The 23881-nt window shown below is 50.0% G+C and overlaps 8 protein-coding genes across 8 annotated transcripts; 5 read left to right on the forward strand and 3 right to left on the reverse strand.

The window, feature by feature from the left end:
* Positions 1-878: 878 nt before the first annotated feature.
* PC9H_010153 (uncharacterized protein) lies at positions 879-5156 on the forward strand (the record flags this gene model as incomplete). Its single annotated transcript, XM_036779647.1, has 8 exons — positions 879-1344; positions 1396-1458; positions 1908-3262; positions 3313-3378; positions 3431-3523; positions 3582-4229; positions 4285-4674; positions 4725-5156. 8 exons carry the CDS (start codon positions 879-881, stop codon positions 5154-5156), a joined length of 3513 nt encoding a protein of 1170 aa, XP_036629036.1.
* Positions 5157-7275: 2119 nt separating this feature from the next.
* Positions 7276-8728, forward strand: PC9H_010154 (uncharacterized protein; the record flags this gene model as incomplete). The annotated part of the gene is made up of 6 exons (XM_036779648.1): positions 7276-7569; positions 7638-7891; positions 7948-8013; positions 8067-8317; positions 8371-8417; positions 8477-8728. The coding sequence occupies 6 exons, from the start codon at positions 7276-7278 to the stop codon at positions 8726-8728; spliced, it is 1164 nt and encodes a 387-aa protein (XP_036629037.1).
* A 359-nt stretch (positions 8729-9087) lies between these two features.
* PC9H_010155 (uncharacterized protein) lies at positions 9088-10782 on the reverse strand (the record flags this gene model as incomplete). Its single annotated transcript, XM_036779649.1, has 2 exons — positions 9088-9590; positions 9648-10782. 2 exons carry the CDS (start codon positions 10780-10782, stop codon positions 9088-9090), a joined length of 1638 nt encoding a protein of 545 aa, XP_036629038.1.
* A 2631-nt stretch (positions 10783-13413) lies between these two features.
* Positions 13414-14188, reverse strand: PC9H_010156 (uncharacterized protein; the record flags this gene model as incomplete). The annotated part of the gene is made up of 4 exons (XM_036779650.1): positions 13414-13761; positions 13810-13898; positions 13958-14100; positions 14154-14188. 4 exons carry the CDS (start codon positions 14186-14188, stop codon positions 13414-13416), a joined length of 615 nt encoding a protein of 204 aa, XP_036629039.1.
* A 594-nt stretch (positions 14189-14782) lies between these two features.
* On the forward strand, positions 14783-15274 carry PC9H_010157 (uncharacterized protein; the record flags this gene model as incomplete). The annotated part of the gene is made up of 1 exon (XM_036779651.1): positions 14783-15274. The coding sequence occupies one exon, from the start codon at positions 14783-14785 to the stop codon at positions 15272-15274; it is 492 nt and encodes a 163-aa protein (XP_036629040.1).
* A 618-nt stretch (positions 15275-15892) lies between these two features.
* On the reverse strand, positions 15893-17045 carry FPR4_2 (peptidylprolyl isomerase fpr4; the record flags this gene model as incomplete). Its single annotated transcript, XM_036779652.1, has 6 exons — positions 15893-15909; positions 16027-16116; positions 16323-16514; positions 16570-16684; positions 16741-16975; positions 17029-17045. The coding sequence occupies 6 exons, from the start codon at positions 17043-17045 to the stop codon at positions 15893-15895; spliced, it is 666 nt and encodes a 221-aa protein (XP_036629041.1).
* Positions 17046-17497: 452 nt separating this feature from the next.
* On the forward strand, positions 17498-18411 carry PC9H_010159 (uncharacterized protein; the record flags this gene model as incomplete). Its single annotated transcript, XM_036779653.1, has 4 exons — positions 17498-17701; positions 17784-17837; positions 17889-17956; positions 18009-18411. 4 exons carry the CDS (start codon positions 17498-17500, stop codon positions 18409-18411), a joined length of 729 nt encoding a protein of 242 aa, XP_036629042.1.
* An 833-nt stretch (positions 18412-19244) lies between these two features.
* On the forward strand, positions 19245-21156 carry PC9H_010160 (uncharacterized protein; the record flags this gene model as incomplete). The annotated part of the gene is made up of 5 exons (XM_036779654.1): positions 19245-19571; positions 19621-19774; positions 19834-20177; positions 20232-21062; positions 21103-21156. 5 exons carry the CDS (start codon positions 19245-19247, stop codon positions 21154-21156), a joined length of 1710 nt encoding a protein of 569 aa, XP_036629043.1.
* Positions 21157-23881: the final 2725 nt, after the last annotated feature.

Raw genomic sequence — 23881 nt, forward strand, 5'->3', positions numbered from 1 at the left:
TTTCAGCCGCTCACTCGTGGCATGCAACCGCTCCAGAGGGACTTACAATTCAGGCTCCGGCTTGTACGGGCAGGAGCAATGCGATTCCGCCGTCGATCACTGATGCCTTTCAGCCACTGCCATATTTGGTGGAGTGGGTATTGGCCGTAGCGAAGTAAGATGTAGACTCACAAAGATCGCTCATGCAGATCGAGATCACAAAGTTCAAATGAAGTTCTTTGTTCCTCAATCGCTGAGATCGCCAAGAATGGACTTGCCGAATCCGTGATGTGCGCTAACCACTATGTTACACGTCTACCCCCCCTACCTTGCCATTGCTACTGAGACGAGCCCTGGGTACGCACAATTACCTGGACGTCTTGAATTCAGATTTGATGTTAATTGACTGAGCATTGCGCCACAGGAAGAAATGGAACTCTGCACACTGTGCCACTCGGAGAGATACAGCCCTATGTGCATGCTGCGTCGCGCCTTGCTGGACTCTGGAGTCGCCGAACTCCATTGATCTGCCATCCCTGCATTTCGACACTTATCCCTTGCTTATCCCTGGAGGCTAAGCCATGGCTGCTTTCTTCGCCCACCCTAATGTGTCATCGAACCGCTACATGCTGCATCACTGGGGCCAGTCAGTTCCTCAACGCCTTTGATGCCTTTCAGTACTGTCGAAACGTCATCGTTCTTCCAGGGTCTCTCTCGTACGCAAAAATATGCTTTGTACTGTCAGGCGCTGTTGGCGACTAGCCTCAGCGACTGTAATATTTAAAGGCCTGTCTTCGATGCCCACAATCTCAGCTTTCTCTGTGTTAAGCTACCTCCAGCATTCTTTGCTATATCTTTCACATACAATGCGCACCTCACCCCGCAACTCTGTCTCCGCCATGTCCGAGTCTACCTCAGGCTCATACACTGACGCGGCCAGCAATTTCGCAGACGACATGTCTTATCGTTCTGATTCCGCTACACCTACACCTACCATCCCACCCATCAGTCGCCGTTCTTCAGCCGACGTCAGCATGCACTCTTATCAAACATGCACGCCAATGGATACTTCTCCCATGTTGGAGGCAGTCATGGGCCCTCCTCCCCCATCCCATCCGCTCAATACTCCTACTCCATCCCAATCCTTCTTCAACATGTCACCTATGCCGTCTTCAACCTATATACCCACTGCAACAATTAATCCCGCCATGTTAAATCCCTCTGCTGCACCTATGCCTTCGACCTTTGACCTTAGGAACGACTTTCCACCCTTCTCAGGCTCATTCAACCTTTCTACGGACAACTTTCTCCCTACCTATGCCCCCCTTGGCACCCTTGCTTCTCGTGACCCCCACCTTAACTCAAGTATGTTTCAAATCTCTTACGCCGAATCACTCTATTGACAGCTACCATCAGATCCCACGTTCATGCCAGTGCATAATACTTCTAGTGCACTTAATCCACCCACTAATCTATCAGGTAGGTCTAATACCTATCATGACCTACGCCTTTGCTCATAAATGTTTATTCAGCCTCCAACTTCGCTGCTCCTTTTAGCTCTACATTCCACCCCCAGCTCCCACCCGACATATATACTATTCAGCTCCAACAAACCAACTCTGGGGCTCACAGCGCTCCGATACTTGCACCCACCCCAAGATACCCAGGCTTGACATATTCCCCGCCTCCCATTTCTGGCTTAAAGCGCCAACGCTCCACAGGCGACGGCAATCTTGATGTCAAAAAGCGAAGGCGTACTCGCCTGGAGACCTCGCAGTCCCAGCCAGACTTCTCTTCGATGGCTATGAGTGACGGCGTGGCTGATGGAGCCTCAGCATCGTCCTCAAAGGCAAAACATAAGAGAGGCTCACGGGCTAGGGGGGTTCGGCCTGCTCGTGCTGACTCGGAGTCATCCTTGCGGCTTGAAGTTTCAGAACTGAGGAAGGCGCATGTTGAGTCGCAGAAGTCTGAGCAGGCCCACAGCTCATCTCATGCGGAGGCCCTGCTGCGTGAAACCAACCTACGCAATCTTCTCTCATTCAAAGACAAACAGCTCACCGACCTTCGCCATCAACAAGCACAGTCCTCCCACGCACCCTCACAGGATCTTCTTGATCTGCAGTCGCGCCTGCATGCCCTTGAGCAAGCAAAGCAGGATGATGCAGAGGCCGCAGACGTACAGTACCGGGAACTCAAGGAGAGATACGACAGCGACCTAGAAGAGCTTCAGCGAGCTATCAATGTGGCGACTAACCAGCAATCACATGAGGCGTCCGTCAGCGAGCAACATCTTCGAACTATCGAAAGGCTCAATCAACAATTGCAGCGCGTCGAGGCTGAAGCATCCGAAAGATATCAGGAGTTGGAAAAGAGATTCAGCAGTGCATCTCAACGGTGGAAGGTTGACGAAGAAAAGTGTCACGAGGATCATGAAGGAGTGGTGTCAAACCTGCACAATCGCATCAGGGAGCTGGAGAATGCGTACACCAAGCTTGGATCCGATGCCCAATCCCAGCGCCGCGCACTTGAAGATCTACATAGGGACCAAATGGAGGCTGCGTCGCAACGTTGGGAGCAGGCGCATAGGGAGGATCATGAGCGTGTTGTGGGGGAATTGAACGATCGAATCCGAGAACTGGAGAAAGCTTATGCCAAACTTGGATCTGATGCCCAAGACCAACGCCGCCAACTTGAAGATCAGTGCCGCAATCAGAGCTCAACAAGTGCTCTAGACAACTCTCACCGTCAGCATATTGAAGACCTAGAACACCGGCTATTGAACCTACAGCAGCAACATCTTCATGATTTGGAGGAGGCTAAACAGCGTTACGATTCATTGCAAGACTCAACCTCGCGGGACCGACACATACTTGAAGATGACTGGCAGAAGCGACTCACTGATTTGGAGAATGCCCGCCACCAGGACGCCCAGCACGAAGCAGAAGTAACTCAGGAGTTTCAAGCACAACTCAAAGTTCAACAGGATGTCCTGGAAGACCTTCAAGCTCGTATATCCGCTATGCAGGCTCAGCATGAAAAGGACGGGCAAGATGCTGAGACTCGCCTAAATGAAGTACAGCAGGAACTCCAGGAGGCACGCCAGAACCTTGTAGACGCTGAGCGACAGATTGCACAGTACCAGGAATTGGAAACTGCTCGGCATCAAACCCCCACAAGCACTGTGGATATGGCTCGGGCCCTTGAAACTGCAATATCAGACGCTCAGCGAGATGCAGAAGTTAACTTCAATGCTTGGAAGGCAGCCCATGAGCAAGGGGTTCAGGTACGATTCAAACCAATTTCCAACCTGGCATCCTGACAAAGACATCCTAGGCTGAACACAATGCATTGCGCGAGGAGCTGCGTGACCTCCGCACCCACTACCAGTCGCTTCAACAGGTATTTATCACCAGTCGTCTCAATCCCCCCGCTATCTAATGATTATTTTCAGACTACAGCTACAAATGGTGTCAACACGAATGGTACGAGCTCCCCCACATCTGGGAGGAGACATGGGAAGCAGCGTGAACGTGAAGTTCTGAACGTATGTACCTTCCCGGCCTCTGCCTTTACAACGGAACCTGACAGTGACTCTGTATCAGGTTCATTCTTTTGCGAATCGCCGCCTTTACCCACCAGTGGCAACATCACGCAATGGAATGGGATTCTCCTCGCCACGAGCGTTCAACATACAGATGCCAGTATCTAATATTCGCTCCACTGCTGCTACGCAGTCCCTAGGCTTCAACTCAACCCGCAATGCTTCGCCTGGTCCAAGCTCACGCCCTACCATTGCATCGTCCCCATCTGGAACACCAGCAATGCGTATGCCCGCCAATGGAACAAACCTGACTTCAGACACTGCTCGCCCTCGAACGGCTGCCCCCCCATCATTCACCCTTGCAGGCAGTCATTCTGGAGCCAACACACCTCTTTCCTCCCACCAATCGACACCAACACCCGGTTCGCGTCAAGCTACACCCTCTGGACCTAGTGGAGGGGCAACACCAACTACAGGTCGCCCACCCACCGCACCACAGCAGGGAACAGAGCCCCAACCGCTCAATCTTGAAACTGCAATGTCTGCACTGGAGAACAGGCTCATGCATGCCCTGGGAAATATGGTAACAGGTTTGGCAGAAAATCTAACGCGAAGCAACAACACTCTACCGCCTAAAGCGTCAAGGGCAAGTGGATACTCACAGACACATGAACCAAAGACACGGGACCCAGGCAGGACTCGTATGATGGTATGTAAATTACGGTGACTCACCGATCAGCATGCTTTAACCACAACACATTTAGAATCTGGTTCGAATCAAGATGCGCAACATGCTTCACATAGAGCAAGACTCTGAGATCACTAACGCCATCGACCGACATGAAGTTGCCGCATCCGCAGAAGAGGTAGCGACTTGGGAAGAAGGGGACCACAACCCGCCACCTCTTCATCCCCTCCGTCCTTTCTGGCGGCACCTCAATCATGAATGGAACCATGAACTTGCTATCCAGTTTGCAGAGGAATTCTGCCGTGAGGAGGGTGAATTCGACGTAGATGAAGTGAAGGACCACTTTGCGTCTCGGCTCAAAACCCTTCACATCTACATCTCGCGCAATTCTACGTATGCAGATGGTGGAGAAGCCCTCCTTCAGGCTGCGCGTGGCCGTTCACGGCGTGCAAGTAGGCGAGGAACAGTGAGTCGTAATACCACTGACATTTGAATGGTTGCTGACTGCCTTGATAGCTCTACGATAATCGTATGAGGATCATTGAAAGCAACCTTCAAGCAGGTGAGAGCGCTGTCTGGATGTTGCTCCACGACATGGTCAGAGGCCTTGGGCTTCTTGGCATGAGCTCAGACGAAAGCGACCCTGACGACAACACCTCCGTTTCGATCATCCATAAGGACTGGCGTTCACCCGAGGTTATCCGCCTTCTTCAAGTCATCGACCGTCATCGCCAAGTTGTGAATTGCTATGGGAATGCTAGAGCTGGTGCTCCACCTCGGAGTAGGCGACGCCATCTCGGCGGTCCAGTCAGCAAACACAAACCAGTTGCTGGTCTCCCGAGAAATTGGTATAACCCAATCTGGTACAACTCACTTTCGCGATCGCAACTTGCTGGCCTTGCCACTCTCGCAGAGGTCCCTTTACCGCTCATCAATGAGGACGACTAGCTACATATTCAGCTTGGTTTGCTCCCCATGCCTATGCCTCTGCTACCTGTACCACCTTCTCTTCGCTACATTAATCACAGGTTAATTTTAATATGTTGGAATGTAAGGTGTGAGTACTCACCACCTCAGCGAGGGCGTGTCGCCAGTCACGAAAGTGCGCACTGGAAGCGTGGTCAGTCACATATGCGGCCAAGTGGGTGAGGCGGTAGGCGACGTGTCAGCGAGACGCTGAGTGACTCACTCAACGTCTCACTCAGCGACTCGCTACGTTTTTACCAGAAGAAAAGACAAAAGAAAAGAATAAGTTCTATATGGGTGAAAATATATTACAAAACAATCAATTCCTCACCGATGATAAGATAGAGAGAACTCAAGGTTTTATTTATGCTATGACAGAGTAATAATTATACATTAGTGTAGCTTGAAAAGTTATTAGGAAACTTACGCTGTTGATGAGGAGAAAACCCTGGAGAGGAGAGGCCCCTTTCACTCAGGAGTAAGCAAATGAAAAGGGTTCCTTTTCTCCAAGTTTGGCGCACAGCAAAACATTGACCAGAAGTAGACCCTTTTTGACGGTGAGCACACAGATAAAACCCCATATTTCTCTGATATTCTAACACATTAAATACAGGTCAAATCTACGAGGCGAAAACATATAGAAAGTACGGCAACATTTTCAATCTCTTCTTTTCCCTAGGTGAAAACGGGCCGCTGTACGAAGTGTAGAGTTTTTGAGAAGGAAGAGTTTTAGGAGAAATAGGGGTATAGGGGAAATAGGAGCTTGGGGAAATGGAGAGAGAATTGCTTGAGGGAGTACAATGCTGAATATACTCATTTACCATGTCTACAGACATGGTTCATGACAGCGCCTCGAAGGACAGACCCAGAGCCGACCACAAATTCATACTGCAATCTAGTATTAGTTCTTCGTCGACAAGCAAGCAAACCACGTACAGGCGAGGAATGAAACTCAGGTGTATATCTGATATAGAATTCCTGTGACTCGGCAATAATACCTTGAAAATAAACGGCAACTTTGTCCCCTTCCGCGGCTGCTTTCCCGGTACCAACCGCATAGTCAAAGGCATTGACTTCTTTGAAACTGATCATCTCTCCAGCTCCACGGCTAGTTTCCACGGTCGATGCGATGGATGGAGAGGGAAGGGCCAAATAAGTCGAAGGTGCCGAAGAAAAGAAGCTTGCAATACTTGAAGATGTTTCGACGCTATCGCGCCTATGTCGTGCTTTCTCGCCTGAGCGGGACTTCACATGCATCTCTGCACTATCGAGGACTACAGGACGTCTATTATGAGCAATTCAAAATCGCGAATGGAATGAGATACCAGAAGTAATGTCCGAAGACGTTAATGCCTCGTTACCGTTGTTTGATCGTTGTGGCTGCTTATCGATGACATCTGGGGGGACTAAGTCTATGAACCGCCCACATCATGAATGGAAGGTGATACCTAAGATACGTCCGGCAAGGCATACATCACTGAGAGTCGGAAATCAGGACCTCAATAAACACAACGGAATATATCCTTACTTATCTCCAACAACCTCGAAGGTATACTGTTGATTTGCTTCCATACGAAAATTCAGTCTGGCCTGCTCATTCTACAGAGGGTCAGACACGAATCAGAGATTTCATGAAAATACCCCGACACGTACCCTCCCACCAACTAAGGAGACAAGAACAAGTTCATGGCTGACGTCTGTATGAACACGGACTACGGCTCGGCCTGTGTTACTCTTCAATTTGTCTAGAAGAGCCGCATTTGTGATTTCGATGGGGTAATGGGGCTCGATATGCCTTTGTGTCCTCGGAGCCAGCTGGAGGGCCCTGTTGTTGGTCAGTAGAGTGTCTGTCAATGGAGGTCGAAGGTTGAGGAACTACCATAGCCTCGAATTCATTTGTGTCAGCCAAAATTTACGAGGAGAGGGAGAGGAAGAGGAAGACTCGGACTCAGCAGTTACTGCAGCACAACAGCACGTCGAGACTATGTCCTTATATAGATATAATCCTGTGCGAGGCTTATGTAAAGAGGACAAAGGGTAGCCTTGAGGCCGTCAGTACTTATTTCTATCCAGCTGGCATCGAGCGACATCTCCCATCACAATGTCTCTCACTTACGAGCTCGAGCTCGAAATCAATACTGGCTTCACCCAAGCTGACACCATCACGTGTATCGCATTCTCTCCCACCGATTTGTACATTGCTGCTGCTATTGGCACGAATGTTATGATATGGGACATGGCCGCAGGCAAGCTCTCCTACATATCTCCTGGTCGCGGCGCATGTCTGTGTCTCGCTTGGTATGGCGAGCATGCATTGCTAGCAGGGAGGGCGGATGGTTATCTAACTCAATGCCATGTCATCCAAGAAACTCGGGTTCGTTCCAATCTCTTTGTTGTCGATATTCATTGTATTTTTAATTCTCGCAGGCATTCGAAGGATGCGGTCAAATAGTCCGGGGTGAGGATGGTGGGAGGATATCCATCTCATATCTTGCCATTTCCCCAGACGGCAGCCAGTTAGCCCTCGGCGGTGGAAGCCATGTCTCTCTATGGCAGAAACAAGATCCCGACGCTGTACATGTAGTCTGGGGGCATCAGAATACCCTTCCGAAACCCAGGCTCGGAGGTATGGTCCTTGAATCTCCTGTGGACGTCACTTCTCTCCACTTCTTGGGCGAGGAAAAAGTCGTTGCCACATACCGCTCCCATGGAATGCAGTAGGTTGTCTTGTTTATCATTCCCGCAGTGAATAATTTGTTCTGCTACCACTTAGGGAATATACCATCAATAACGGAGGCGTGGTATCAAGCGCCAAATCCATTGCCCACAACGCACCAATGTAAGTCATCTTTGCCTTCGGATCACCGTATATCTCGATCATGAGTCAACTAGAGCTGCTGCATCCATCTCCCAGGACAGGACGAAAGTAGTCATCCCTAACAACCAATCTGGGTTTGACGTCTATGATCTCGATAACGGTACACTTTGCGCCGCCCTACGACTCGATGCCCACATCATTAACGGGGGACAATTCCCTGCCCAATTTATCCATGCCGGAGCGCACATCGTAGGCGGCGGGCCAAAGGTGGTAGCCATCTGGCATCTATCAAGCCAACAACGTGTACTCAGCATTCAATTTGATGGTATGCCGCAAATAGAGTGTCGTTGACAATCCTAGCTCAGAATTATGTGATAGATGAGCTACATCCCGACTTGTCAAACGCGCTCGTAGAGGCTTTAGCTGTCAGTGTGCCTAAACCCCTCTCATTGGTTTCTTGCTTACCGCTTTCTACAACATGCAGTGCAACACGGCTTCTGATAGTGGAGACGCAGCAATTCGACCATTCAGACTTGCCGTTGTCACCAAACCAGCTGCTCTGCTGATCTATCGTGGTCGCCCAATCAATGCTGCTGCTGCGGCTAGTGCGGGCAGAGGCCCTTCTAACCCGTCTTTCGTGTACTGGATCCTTCCTGTATTGTGTATTGTAGGTGCAATTATGGCCGCGGCGGATAGGCTACGTTCATATGAGGTCATCAAATTTTTTAACTTCTAGTTAAAGTCATGTATTAATTACATATACTCCCCACAATGCTTCCTATGATCAGCTCTGCCGCCACCAATCACCTCAGTGACAGCAGTGATTCTAGTACCACCGATGCCGCCAGTGATGCCAGTGACGCTTGTGATGTCAGTGACGCTTGTGATGTCAGTGACGCTTGTAAGAAGCAAATCGTCCTATATCCATTTATAGTCATGGTCCTTTGCCCGCGACTGAGCGCTTTCCCATAATGAGGCGATTTCCGACAATCAGACGTGAGTACATTATGAAATGACTCTTGACTAACCTTGTATTTCTAATCTGAACGCAACTTTGCTACTCATATCTACTCATATCGCTGTACAGATGTATTCCTACTTTCGATCCCGAAGTTTCATCCGAGATCTTTTGGACGATCTATGTTCCTCCTCTTCGTCAGACTGTTGTCGCGAATGAGCACCTTCTTCATCAGACCGTGCTCGGGAGTGGGCACGAGCTTTACCCTTGCCCTTGCTCTTGTTACAGATAGATGACGAGACGGATTCGGCATCATCGTTGTCCGAATAAGATGGGCTAGGAGAAACACTGGGCGTGGGCGTGGGTGTACTGGGCCTTTGACGAGGTCGACGAGGTCGACGGGGTCGCCCATGTATTACATTGGAGTTTACTGATGTAGATGGCGTGGAATTGTCATGGGGGTCATCGTCCGATGGTGCAAAGTCGGAGTCGTCAGCGTGGCTGGAGGGTCGTCGTGGTTCACCACATCGATCAATCCACATTCGGTTGTTGGCGATGAAGAGTTGCTTTGCGCGAGTGTGCCTTGATTGAGGGTGCGGTGGATTGCAAACAATCACTGGCACCTTGCCAGCCTTCATGGCTATTTGCAGAAAAACTGTGTTAAAGACATCACTAGGCCGATGTGAGCAATACTTACCGTCACTTTCTTCTGCTGACATTCTACGCAAAACTATCCCCTGGGAAATGTCATCGGGGAGATGTTTCAGGAACAACGACAAGAACCGGGTGGGTACACCAGAGATACCTCGAGGAGAAGAACAGAAACCTGGTAGGGGGCAACAGTCCGGAATGCCGCTGATTTGGACAGCCTTCGCCAAGCATAAAATGGGCAGGTCGTTCCACGGTAAGGCATTGTGTTGTACGAGGGGGATCATCGGGTGTATGCGCCGTAAAAGCCGCTTGCGAACTTCTTGGACTTTATCAGCTCGTTTGAGAGCAAGGAGTGTTTCCAACTCGGCCCGATGCCGACCCCAACGCTTCGATGTGGAGACTAGTGCATTGGATGATGTCTCAATGATACGATGATTGGACCCATCCAGGCTGGTTAAAGCGGCCTGATTGGGTGGCGGGGTGGATGTGAAGAGATCAGTGGACAAGCTACGACGACTTGGTTTTGGAGACGCATGGCTGAGCTCCGCATGGCTTGTTCCGGAAGCGTCGGGAGTACTTGATCTTAGTGAGCGAGCTAAGATTGACTGGCTTGCAGGCCGTGGTGAAGCGTTCAAACGAAGAGAGCCAGCCCGATTGAGCGGTGTGGAGAGAGTGACGAGATCTGCGGTAGAATTATCGGGAGTAGATCCTTGGAGATGGCGAGGCGCCGACGCGGCATAGGTAGGTTCTGCGTGACTGGTACTTGATCCAGGTGAGCCGTTCAAGTTTGACAGCGCTGCACGCACCGAGCCATGGCGAGAAGTCAGGCAAAGAGTATTTGCTGTGTCGGCCCCATCGGACGATGGGGCGGGGGTGAAGAGATTGGTCGGTGAATCGACGGTATTCAGCGGATGATCGGAAGTAGACTCTTTCGGTAGTGAGGGCTGGCGAGACTTCGAGGGGGCGTCATTAGGTTCTGCGTGGTTTATGCTGGGAGAACAGAGGTGTTCGTTTTCATCAAAAGTGTGGGGGGGGACATTTTCTTTCAGTGCTGAGTTAACTCGAATATAAGAGTCGATAGAAGTCAAAATCGGAGCGATTGTATCTGGTGCAGGGATATTGTGTAGCGACGGAGCAGGAAGAGACGAAGCAGCAGAGTTAGAACGGCCTACAACAGACATTCTTAGATCGCTGAGAGGAGTCCTATGATGAGTGACATTGATGTAACTTGGTGTAGGGGAATTATGTGGTGATGGAGTAAAAAGGGCGGCCTTGGAACAGCTGGCAACTGGCATGCTTAGGCTGAGAGGAGTTGCTGTTGCGGTGACTTGGTCGGAGCGAAGATGGTGACCTATGCCAAGATGAGGGTTTTGTGTTTCAGGAGGTCCGTTTCTTGACCGTGGGCGTTCGCTCGGTGAACGTGTTGAGCTCAAACTTCGATTCTTTGAGTAGCCCCTACTCGCTGAGCGGCTTGAGCTCATTGTCAATGATCTCCTGCTGAATGAATGGTCCCTGACCCTCAAACCACTAGCTATCTTCCTGTAGCGTTTCCCCGAGTAGATTGGGCTCGAACTTCCGCTAATGGATCGATACCTATGCCTCGAGCTCCTTCGACGATTCTTGTTCTGATAGCGATGCCCTGAGTAGACTGGGGTCAAGCTCCTCGACCGAGGCCTACCCCTTGGGCTCCTCCCCCGTACTTTCCTCTTCCTCTTCCCGGAGTGGGCTGGGCTCAAACTCCGGCTGAACGGTCGAGGTTTACTGGCTGCGCGACTTGAGGTAATAGAACGAGCCCTACTCTTCGAATCACCCGTCCTCCTATCTTGGTCGCGTCGTCTGTGATGATGAGATCGACGAGACACATATGAATTGGAGATCGCCGTGCGATGAGAACGGTTGGGATGAGAACGGTTGGGATGAGAACGAGAATGGGCCTGAGGGGAGTATATTGGTTGCGTTGGGAAACCAATGGGAGTAGGTTCTTGCGGTGAATAGGACCGCCGGGAGTGTCCCAAGGTGGCACTGTCTTCGCCCGAGTGTCAGTACAGAGCTGGAAATCATGGAGAGCACTTACTATCATCATCATGACCATCTAGCGGCGTAGTCTGCATGCTGCTGGTGAAAGTTTGGGACCAAGCAGAGATACAAACCGCCGAGAACAAACCCAGTTTATACAACTGAGGTTTCCTTACAGAATTTCGGCGTTGCGAGTTATATTTAGTTGCGGATTCCATTCTTGCAAACACGAGTTGGGGCGCTTATCTGTCCCCCAAATGCGGCCTATGCGGCCCGTTTCGAAGCTGGCTCGTGCCGCCAGGCATGAATGATGAGATAAAGTGCGATATTTGTCCTGAAGGCGCAGAGGTCGCATTTCGCTTCGCTTGTCGTTCCAGCGCTGGGGATGTTTGAGTCAGCGCCGTCGTACACGTACTGGATAGCAAGACTGATCTGCTCCTTGGTAGGTCAGTCTGGTGCCTTTTGACTGCGAGCCAGAGTGGTCCGGATCCGGCTATGTCCGTACCCCTTTCGAAGCCCCGAGCCCCTTTGAAGCCCCTCGCTCCCGAACGACACACCCACTCCCTCCGCACTGCCCAGTGCCATCTCTGCATAGCCTGGGGCCCTCGAGTCATCGAAGTTCAAACGTTCAGGCCCCAAGAATGAAGCTGCCGTCTCGTGCTAAATGTCAAGTGGGTCGACCTCTTTCACATTGCATTTCTGGGGTGTAAGTTGCAGCGCAGCGATGACACGCCTCGCCATCATCGCCGGTCTGATAATCCACTAGAAAAACACACCATCGGGGCTGGGCCAGGCGGACGAGAAAAGGAAAATCCAGAAAGATGAAATACAGAAGAAGGATTGGGAACCTCACCTGCCCAGCCTTGTCGGAAAGAAGAAAGGGTCCCGCCGATGCAGCGATGCAACGAAACTCCCCTCTTGTGGGATTCTGTGACCCTCGGATGTTCGGATCCCCGGGGACGATGGGCCGACGGGGCCTTCGCAAGACTGGACATTCAACTTCGCCTTTCGCGTCGGGGGACCCGCCTAGCGCTCGCAAATCTTCTACTCTCTACACCTCGCCCCATCGTCCTTGGTCCACGCGGCGCAATGCTGAAGCTGAAGTTTGAAGGGACGCAGAACAGAAGTGACGACACTAATCAACATTGCTATCGCTATCATGTGGAGAGGAACACGCACTATCTGACTCTTATTAGATTCACGCTCTCCTCTACGCTTTTGACATTGTCAGCACTGCCTAGCTTTACCCAGTCCCCGCGCTGGGATCCCGCAGTAAATTGTGCCATCACGATTTTGGAATCTACGTCTTCAACGCATTCCGGTGTTTTTCATTCTTATCGTCAACAACTCCCCTCGGCCATTTACGATCTACTATCCCTTTGATCGCTCTCGCCGCAGCGAACAGGTGATACAAGGTGATACAGCGTAGTACGGCTGACACAGCGCATAGGAGGGGCTACAGCTCAGGTTGTTGGGGGTTGCATGGCTCGTCCTCAAGGACCAGGAGAGCCTGCAAATACGGCAGGTTGCCACGGTGCATACAAGCACACAGAATTAGGTTAGGATATATCACCGCTGTCAACTAGGCTGCACGCGTGCTGCAGATATGTCCTTTGACGTTTTCTCGCCGTCGGGCTTGTTTCCAAATTTAGGATATGATATGCAATTCAAGTTATAATCCATATTCAAGTACTTGAGCAATGGTTGAAATCAATTAGTGATAATAACCTAAGTACTGATATTTGACCTTTCGACCTAGTGTGAATTTGATGAAAAGAATTAGGAAATCCCCGGAATTAAGCAAGGTAGGCAAGGTACAGAAACCCAATGATAGCTCCGAAAACAAAGGCGAGAAAAAGAACCCAGTAGGGCGGAGTGATGCTGAAAGTACGCGGGAGAGGAGGATATTCAAGGAACTGGTCGATGCGGAAGAAACCGGTGATTGTGTCAGAGACATCACCCATCAAGATCGGACAAGGTTCTAACATATGCAGGCAGGCGTAGTAGCGGAACATGAGAAACATGAGAGCACTCTTGAACTTGAGACGATAAGTGATACTTTTGGGAACGTTGAAGGACCCAACGTGATCCGATGTCGCCTCGTAGGCTTCGAGTCCGCAGGTTGCTTGGACGGAGAGGTCATCCTAAAGCACAATGAGAAGCAATTAGGATAAGGCCACCTGGTGACATACCTCATTGAAAGCCAAGCGCTCCGCACAGTTATCCAGGTTCATCGAGTACAGCGGGTCATTATGACGAGCTGTACCAACTAACATGATGACTAGAAATTGCCTCAGGATTGAGCATATTGCGGTGGACAAGGGGAAGAGGCTCCCTCACATTGGCCAGGGCTCCATTCCGCGATCATGATCTTGGCGTCCACCTGGGAGTGAAGCTCTAGCAATTCGATGCTTGCTTCCACAGAGATGGTTGCCAACGAAGTCGCAAAGCATACGGTAGGTGGCAAAGGTCGACTGGGATGGCTGAGGAACAAAGTACAATGAGTTCATCTTTCAAACCACCCCAGACAACGCACCCAAAGAATTCTGCAAACTGGGGGAATCTGTGCATATTTGTTAGATTGTCGGGTAGAATGTGTGGCAAGGTAGACAGCCTGGAATTACAGAACTGGAGTTATATAAAGGATGTCGAGCGCTTACCCCAACAAAGGAAGGCCATCTCGCCTTACTTCTTTGTTTCCGTCGCATCAAGGCAGAATCGAGGATCGGATTGTAATTTGTCGCCGCCATAATTGAGTAGCTCTCAAAGTTCGGTGGTGGGGATGTAGATCGACATTGCTGAAACTCGATTGGATAGGGCATCGACATCGAAAGAATGAGGGATGTAACGAAGTAATATGCTGTGACGAATCCCTGGCCAGGAGTATATGTGCTCAGCGTTACTTCATTTGTTATCACCTGCTCCTTTGTTGCAGGTGCCATAATTTGAGCGTCGCAACATTAAACATTGACGTTGAGGTCTAAGGCCGTCACTGCACCTATGTCCAAACTTGGATCGCTGCGCCTATGCCCAAACTTGGATCGCTGCGCCTATGCCCAAACTTGGATCGCTGCGCTTATGCCCAAATTTATCTATAGTCCTTGAGGTCACATGATGTGCTGAAATGTCGTTTTGTTCGGAATTCCACATTGCATGCAATTCTCCATGTCTGTTTTTACCGACACCACGTCCCCAGCTCCGAGGCCCCCTACGCTATTCACAAGTAGCATCACATCCAGCATTTTTGCAAATGGCCTTCCCGCTGACTATGGGGACGCCTCAAACATAGCTCAACTTAGAAGTGAAAATCAATTCGACTTTGATTCGGAATCACCTCTTTTCACCTCTCTTCCCCTTCCCCACGGACGTCCCTTATTGGTTGGAGTCCCTCATTTTGTTGAGGACGACCCGAATGATCCGTTCAGCCCAATTATAACCATCATAGCTCAGAGTATTGAAGCTCGTCGCATCGATACCCTTTTTGCACAGGCCCTCATTGGTCTCATTACCACACTTCGATCTAGCGCCCAATACAGTCAATTGGCGGCATATCCAGCATTAATGAAGGAGCTCCAGGAAGTTGCACAGAAATATCAAGTCCTTAAGGAGGCTTATGATACTGTTGTTGGAGACTCAGCCATTTCACGCCTGGGGTAAGATTTCCCGGAAGCAACTCATGACGTTCCAATAATGCGCCTATCCCTTATGATTCCAGTGTCTTGACATCTCCAACACGACGAGATTCAATTGCGCAAGGCTCACCCTTGCGCTGTCCATCCAAGGAGAAACCTCATCATCGCGAGGAGCCCAGCCTCACCAAGACCCTGTATCAGCGTCTCAGTCGATTGTTTGGCAATCTGCGACGTTGATGAGTAAGGTGTGTGTATGAATTACCGCTTCTGATAGTAATTGAACGACTGAGATTATTGTCAGGCTCTTTTTTTTGCATAACAAACGGAATCATCTGTATACATCAACCTTCATCTCAATTGCTGTGTCGCTTTCCTGTCCACATTGACCCCTTCATCTCAGTTGCTGTGTCTCGCTTCCTTGTTCCCTTGTCATCTTGATTCTCTCCAAGTTTTTGCTCTGTTACGCTGCTTTGGATTCCATACCCAAGATGATACATATACTACATATATCGCTCATGGCGAAATACTGTACAAGATAGAAGGAAATAGTTGGTGGACTACGGTCTATCTTGATTTCTCCCAGTTTTTACTTCGTTACATTGTCCCAGATTCCATACCCAAGGTGATACATATAATACATATATCACTCATGGCGAAATACTGTACAAGATATAGAGGGAAATAGTAGACTGCAGATTAAGTCGCACTGAGCAGTCGGACCTCTATTTCATACAACGGTGAGATGAATGTGGATTAACAGCTGACAGAGGTACACACCAATAGACGTTGGTCCACAGATCTCATCTTCCGGGACCATAATTTCCCGTTCACCAGCCTCTCGCATACCAATAACACCATCAGATAATCCTAGACATCGATTAAAAGACCAGAATTGACACCAAAGGCGAAACCAACCACGTATCCTACATTGAACTCCCGCTCGGAATTCAAACTTCAAGCAAGTCCAAGTCAGTCAAACAATGCGGAGATTTTGGAGGACTCACAGGTGGACTACTAGTGCAGCTCTCAACTACAGCGCCATTTTTGTTTTTGAGGATGTAATATACTTTGACCTTTTTCTACGATGGGCCCTGCATACCCCGGTTTCCAGTCCACGACTTTGACATTCCCAATATCTCGAGGGGTAGGGACATTTCGTGCTGTATCCACCTTCGGCGCCTTTCTCAGTGTAGATGCTTGGGTGTCGTTGTCTTGCTCCGGACTCATTCGACGCTTGATACCTTGCCTCGTCACCGACGGGGGGTCTGCACGGGGATGTCAGTTTGGGTGGACGTGTCGAGCTCTGGAGAAAAGACATACTAAATTGGGCGTCACCAATAATGTTACCCGAGAGGGAGATTTCGTTGCAACCAACAGCCTCGAATTGATAGGATTTGCCACGTTCAAGAAAGATATCGAGCGCGAGATGTTCCACCTGATCATGTCTGTGAGTGCGAGCGGTGAGTGTGTACAATAAACCTCACTGCATACCTGGCCTGGACTGAACGAGCCCAACGTGATCACCATGTCACCAGGCGGCGCTTTCGCCTTCGAAGCATCATCCCATTCCATGATCTCCGCCACGAGTTTGACGGTAGTTCTCCCCTTTGGACTTTCGGCAGAATTATCGGCACAATCACCAGAGTAGTCAACCGCAGCGTTGGATACGTGGACGAAATGGCGAGGTTGAATCGTCGATGGTGCCCCCGGCTTCAGGTTAAGAACCCTAGAGACATCTTGAGGAAGTCCAATTTCGCAGAAAGGGAAAGGGAACATTACCAGAGGCCGATATACATGGCGATGATTTCCACAGTAAAGGGTAGTTGATAGATAGGAAAGATCCCCAGCAGAAGGAATGACTAGCACAAAGGCCCTATGTATGGTGATCGGTTGGTTTGGTAAGAACGAAGTGTTTGGCGCTAGGCTGAACAACAAATACGCGGACTGAAACCGAAACCGAACTGAACAAACAACTTTGTGCGCTTCAATAGCTTCTTTCATCCGAAATGCTCAAGTACAGTGACGATGAGGTTCGATGCCTTCCAAGTCCAAACCTCAGTACCCCCAATACGCCACTTGAACAATGTCCTTCCGATCGCGAGTCCATCCCTACTACAATTCCTATGCTACACGACGTTCAGGACGACACTCAGCTCAGCCCGAGTTGCAGAGAGCGCGTTCAAGGTCACTCTCCCGTCGACTAAGCCTCGCTAGCATTTCGAGCACCTGCTCTGATCTCCCACCCATCATGGAAGCGTTCGCGCGCCCGTCGCTCCGTACTAGACAAGATGACGTAGCACCCTCTTCGGGCGCCACCTCAGCCGTAGATGTTGTCCCTACTTTGGCGGCTGAAGCTGAAGCCCAAGGTCCTGGGATGCCTCCTTCCCAGAATGCATTGCCTGCTTATGCCACTATCGCGTCGAAACCAGCACAGGCGGCGTTAACAGAGCTGGTAGCTGTCGTGTCTTCGTATGAGAACATACGTCCCTTCCTTTCTTCCTCTCTTTCTTTTGCGGCTTTGACTTGACATTCAGCGGATTGCCCTTTCCGAAGCGCATGCTCAAGATTTGTCCTCGCGTCTTGACACTGTGAGCACCTCCCTGCATTGATCAGCATGGTCCCCTCACTCATATCACTAGGTAACTGGCGTTCTTCTTGAACATCTGCGTTGTTCCATATGCAAAGATCATATGCCTAAGCCATTCACGTATGTTACATGCAACGCAATCTAGACTTTTCTTCCTAACTATCTTCCACAGCAACCATTGCGGTCATTCGTTCTGCGCGTCGTGCCTCTCCCACTGGTACCGCTCCGAGTTTTGCCAGAAGCTAGGCACATATGAAGGTCTTCCCCCGGATCGCCAGCGACCTGCTCCTGCAACGGATGCAGAAGCGAGCGCACTGCGTCGTGGCCTTCCCTTGGATGTCGCAAAAGACGTTTTTACTTATTCATGCCCCGCTTGTCGGGCTGTCATTGTCTCCAAGCCCCAAGAAGTAGATATTGTCAAGGCTGTTGTGGGTTGCTTCCGAGCGAACATTCAACCACATCTTGTCTCTCCCGTCGATGGAGAACCCACGTCTGCTAGCAGTACCTCTATATTTGCAGGACTTTTCCCGCCTGCCCAATACGCACCTGAAGTCATTGATCTTACTACTGTCTGACCGTTTGAAATATTTATTTACAATGTATTGTATGTTCCCAATCCAAGTGTGGCTTATGCTGTAATGCGATTATCTCGGTTAAACATTCTATTAAGCATGTTTATCATGTCCACAGCACTTTCGTCGTGATTTGATCAGTTGGCTTAATACCAAATAAGGTAGTAAACCGAGAGTTTGCTGAGCGCCTATTGAAACGTTTCACCCAGGATGGCTCCTACGATCGCTTCACGATGGACGACCCAAGACCTCCCGTGTACAAAGTTCGCAGCACAATGGAGGCGGCTAGGTCGCATCTCTAGTTGTTTCAAAATATGTAGGGATTGCAAAGCGGGACAACTTCAAGATTGTAGATTCATCCGTTAGTCTCTGCGATGCCCTCATCTCGCTTTCTCAGTTTCTCGTTAGATTTTCGTCGAATCACAACGACAGGTCCTATCCTAACGGAACTCGATGGGATGAAGACCTCTGCGAACTTCTCAAACTTTCATTATCATTGCGCGTTTCGACCTCAACTCTCGTCGGCCGAATTACATAGGCTCCAGGTCGATGTCGCGCGAAGCCTTTTGCCCATTATTTCTCTTGAATTAGAGCACGCCGCGCGTGCTGGAGATCAATTACTGCTACGGAGAAAACCTCACGACTGGAAATTGTTATGTGGTCAATGGACTAATCCTATTTTTACGGATAACATTCTAACGATACACACAGACACATGCCAATGGGCCCTCTGCGTGGTAGGGTATATGTGCATTGATTGCGGAGCTGAGATTTGCATCTCGTGTGCACCTAATAGCCCGACATGCTGCTCGACGTCCCCCTTACGTGTTTTCTCGATGCTTCACACAGACGACCTTCGATCTCTTATCTCAGACCTGGGCGACGCGCTGGCTCAAGATCCTTTACCTCAAACTGTTGAACAAACCCCGGAATATAAAGAGTTTTATACAGCGTGCTCTGCGGGTACTCCATTGCTGATCGACTGTCCTGCATCCGGCACACTGGAAGGATGGACATTGCAGCGTCTATCAGCATTGTTTGGTGACAGTGCTTGTACTCTGGAGGACTGCGAGACAGGTCAGAAGCATGCGTCTACTATTCAACACTTTATCTCGAGTCTCCTCCTCCCCGAAGAAGCTGGCAAACCTCCATTGAAGCTCAAGGTATCGATGACATCCCAATATAGGTCTGTTTGAGGCTGACTTCCACCAGGATTATCCCCCGCAAGCAACATTTGCATCAGCATTCCCTACCTTGTGTCGTAGCTTCCAATTCGCACTCCCCTGTCCCGCCGTGACGAGCTTTGAAGGGCCCGCCAATATTACGAATTACTTCCCTTCAAACTACTTGATAACACCCGATCTTGGTCTGTATATGTTTCTTATACAATTATGGCTATTGCAATGGTCTCAACGACATTGTTAGGTCCGAAGGCATATATCGCTACAGCAAACAATACTGATCCTTCTACTAATCATGGAACAACTCGGTTACATATGGATCTCTGCGATGCCATAAACATTATGCTTCCTCTACGAGCTGACTCGGCGGCAGTGTGGCATATATTCGCAGCATCTGACGCGGACAAGCTTCGCAAGTTTCTAGCAAAGAAGTATCCAGACGAACAGATCAACCACATACATGCTCAACATACGTATCTGGCCCCGGACGACCTTAAAGATCTTGCGCAAAAATATGACGTCCACCCCTACGTGTTTACTCAGAGAGGAAACCAAGCTGTCCTCATTCCAACTGGCTGTGCCCACCAGGTAAGCCGTGTGTATATATGCAACCATGAAGATTGGCCAACGTGAAGCTTATAGGTGTTAAATCTTAGCCCTTGCGCTAAGATTGCTGTTGATTTCCTATCTCACCATAGCATTGCCCGATGCGGGGATATTTCCGAGCAACTAAGGATGATGGACCAAGATTTCCCGCCAGAAGAAAGGAGGCCGGACGTGCTGGAGTTCAAGAACCTCCTTCTTCATGCGTGGATCGGCCTTTCAAGATTACATTGTATTCTTGACCCCGTACACATTGACGGAGGCTCCAGCCCTTTGACCCCTTCTCCCGAATCCCCCCCCTCTACGCCCAGCCCTTTGACTCCTCTTGGATCACCAAAAATCCCCCACATTGCGATGGTGGAGCGTAGTGAATCACCCAACGTCCCGCTGACGCCATTTTTGACGCATCCACCCAGTTCCAATCCCTTCGCCAACCCTCCCGATGCGATGGACATTGACTCCACACATGGAACCAACGCGAATCCTCCAACACCTGCGCTGCCCTCCATGCCTGCTCCGCTTCCTAACGAGCTGGCTGCTGACACTGAAGCCTCACTCGGGATGAATCTTTTGAACCTTCCATCCAGGGCCGATCCCCCCGCCAACCCCCCCGATGCGATGGATATTGACTTTAATGCGATCAATGCGAACCCTTTGGCGCCGATGCCCCCCCTGCCCACCCCCGTATCCAAGCCACCGAAACGAAGGCCCGTACTGGTACCGGCAACTTGGAGACGCGTTGAAACCACAAACCAGACACTGGTTGAAGCCGGTTCATCCACAAGCCAGCCTCTCGCACACGCAGGCCCAAGCATAGCGCCAATGGCCTTCGTTATGAGATCTCATTCCGGTCAAGTCGTTGAACGTAAAGTTCGTTCATGCGTTAAATGCCAGAAATCAGATTGTCCAGGAGTTAGCTCTCGACGAAAATGCCCTGTCCCTTGTAGAGTCTGTCAGCAGGTAGACTGCTATGGGCCTGATCGAAAGCGTCCCAATCGATGCGCCCAGGATCCAAAGGCAACGAAGGGAGGAAGGGGTTGAAAGAAGATACTGGCGTTCTCTGTATTCACGAAGTACTTATGCCAGGATACGCATCAATTGTAATGATTGAGCATCCGTCTAATATCGACTGATGAATATTAACATCGAGGTTCATCGGCAGCAACAAGTGGCGTCGTGACGGTCACGAATTAATCTTAGACCTTATTATGGGTATAATCCATGTGACAATTGTCACACATTATCATGATGAATTCATTTCTTCAGTTCAAATCAACGCCATGCCTGCACTTCCCGCCCTTCGTAAGCTTTGCCAATGCCGAGAGTGCTATGACACGACTAGTACGGACCCAAAAACCGGACTTCGCATCAAGGGTATCTATCTAAAACAGTCCCAATTCGCCATTCATCAATTGCGGGCCGTGGAAGCTGAGATCGCCTCTCCGAAGGAATCAACAACTTCAGGATTGTCAACACCGGCGGGAAGCTTCGAACTCCCAGCAGAGCCCGACTCGCCTCACGATGGCTCGCCGCTCGACTCATCTGCCCAGATTCCAGCTGCGACGCCCACTGAAGACTATATCAGACTTCTCCGTGGCTACAAGATTCGCTTGGATTGGGACCCTATCAAGGGATTGGAGGCACATGCGGAAAACAACCCCCCTCTTTTCGTTAGCACTAGCACTGGCTGCGAGCTGGATGACTCTGCGGCTGCCAACGAAGAATTTTACATACAGCACACCTGGCTGACACAAGTCCGCACACATGTGATGGGCAATGGGCTACTCCACCAAAAAGATAGCACCCATCTTCGCTTGCTCGCGGAGACGATCATGCACCTCATAGATGCACAACTCCATGCATACGATCGACTTGTGGAAACTCAAAAAGAACTTGCGCAGCAGAGGTCGATTTGTGCGGACTGCGACGTTGTTGATGCATGTTAGTTCCAACTTTTTGTGCGCTACATTTGCACTGACCTTGTTGGTTTGTAGCTGAGCATTTCAGACGTCCCTACCTTTCAGTAGAGCCAGTCACGCTGGCTACGTATATGATCGTTCTGATCGTCTATCTCTTTGCGGGGGTTTCAATGAGGATCTCAAACTTCCTCTTGGGTTCAATGAAACACATCCTTTCTCTTCGAGCCCCCCCGGCCAATGAAGAAGATTCTGACATCCCCTCAGATGTGCGAACCGTCCTCAATACCATCCACCTGCAACAACCAACCCACGCATACATATGCTGTCCACGATGTTATTGCACCTACTTTGTTGATCCGAAGCTTGATCCGAAGAAACCTTCATATCCAGAGCGATGCACCTATCAAGGTACACCAGGGAGCGCGCAGTGTGGTGCTCGACTTCGAGAGCATACAGAGTCTTCGACGTCCACCCGCGAATTCATATACAACGACTTGCGGCATTGGATTGGATGGATGTTATCGCGGCCAGATATCGCAGAATATCTATCACAAGACCCTCTGGATGCAGGTCATGGTGCAGATCCAACGATAATGCAAGACATATGGGATGGCAACATCCTCCGTAATCTGTACTACGACGACGGAAAGCCGTTTGTTAGGCCAATTGACGGCGAACTTCGGTTTGTCTTTAGTTTCAACCAGGACGCCTTTAATCCTTACGGCAACAAGGCTGCCAAGAAAGTCGTCCAAGTTGGGGGTATGTATATGGCGCTCCTCAACCTTCCTCCCTCGCTTCGACATGAAACGGAGAATATATTCCTCGCTGGAATAGTTCCTGGGCCAGGCGAACCTTCAATGCACCAAATAAACCATGTCCTTCGACCGCTTGTCGACAACTTGCTGGAGTTTTGGAAGTCAGGCGTCTTTTATACCCGAGCTTGTAACCACCCCCAAGGCGTTTTGGTTCGGATAGCTCTGGTGCCTGTGGTTTGCGACCTTCCCGCAGCATGCCAGGTTTCTGGCTTTGGAGCCTACCAGTCTAGCCATGACTGTCATGACTGCCTTCATACTCTGGAAGATATGGAGAATGTGGACCCTCAGTCGTTTGTCAGCAGAGATAGACGACACCACATGTATCTTGCCGAGTCTTGGCGTGACGCCATGGACGAAATCACTCAGGAACACCTATATTCTAAATCCCATATTCGGTGGTCTGAACTCCTTCGCCTCCCTTACTGGGATCCCACGAAGTTCGTCGTCATTGATTCAATGCACTGTTTTTATCTTGGTCTCCTACATCGACACTGCCGGAAAGTCTGGGGCATGGATGTCAAATTTGCGGATGGAGAAGGCATCACGTTTGATAAGCACAAGAAGGCTCCTTCTGAAGAGGAGATGGTCGTAGCTAGGCAAGTTCTAAATACTGGCAGTGACAAGGATTTGCAAGCTCTCCGCGTCAACGTGATAAGTGAACTCTGCAAGGAACTCGGCCTCCGCTTCGCCCTCAGACTCACTCACAAGCGTTTATATGAATCTTTGCTTACCTGGGTCTGACCTCCTTCATCTATATTGACGCACATGTACTAACGAACCGAACAACTCGTAGCGCTCCCAAAACAGCCACAAAGACGTTTCGAGTGTTCCATTGTCTACCTCGTCAACCTCCGTGGGTCAGCACTTGGAACATCCAGAAGTGACTTCGGCGGTGCTGTCTAATTCTATCACATCGGCCCATACTCCTATCGGCCAGGGCGAGGCGCATACGGAC

The sequence above is a fragment of the Pleurotus ostreatus genome, assembly GCF_014466165.1.
Source record: "Pleurotus ostreatus strain PC9 chromosome Unknown scaffold_7, whole genome shotgun sequence".
In the NCBI taxonomy this organism is placed as follows: domain Eukaryota; kingdom Fungi; phylum Basidiomycota; class Agaricomycetes; order Agaricales; family Pleurotaceae; genus Pleurotus; species Pleurotus ostreatus.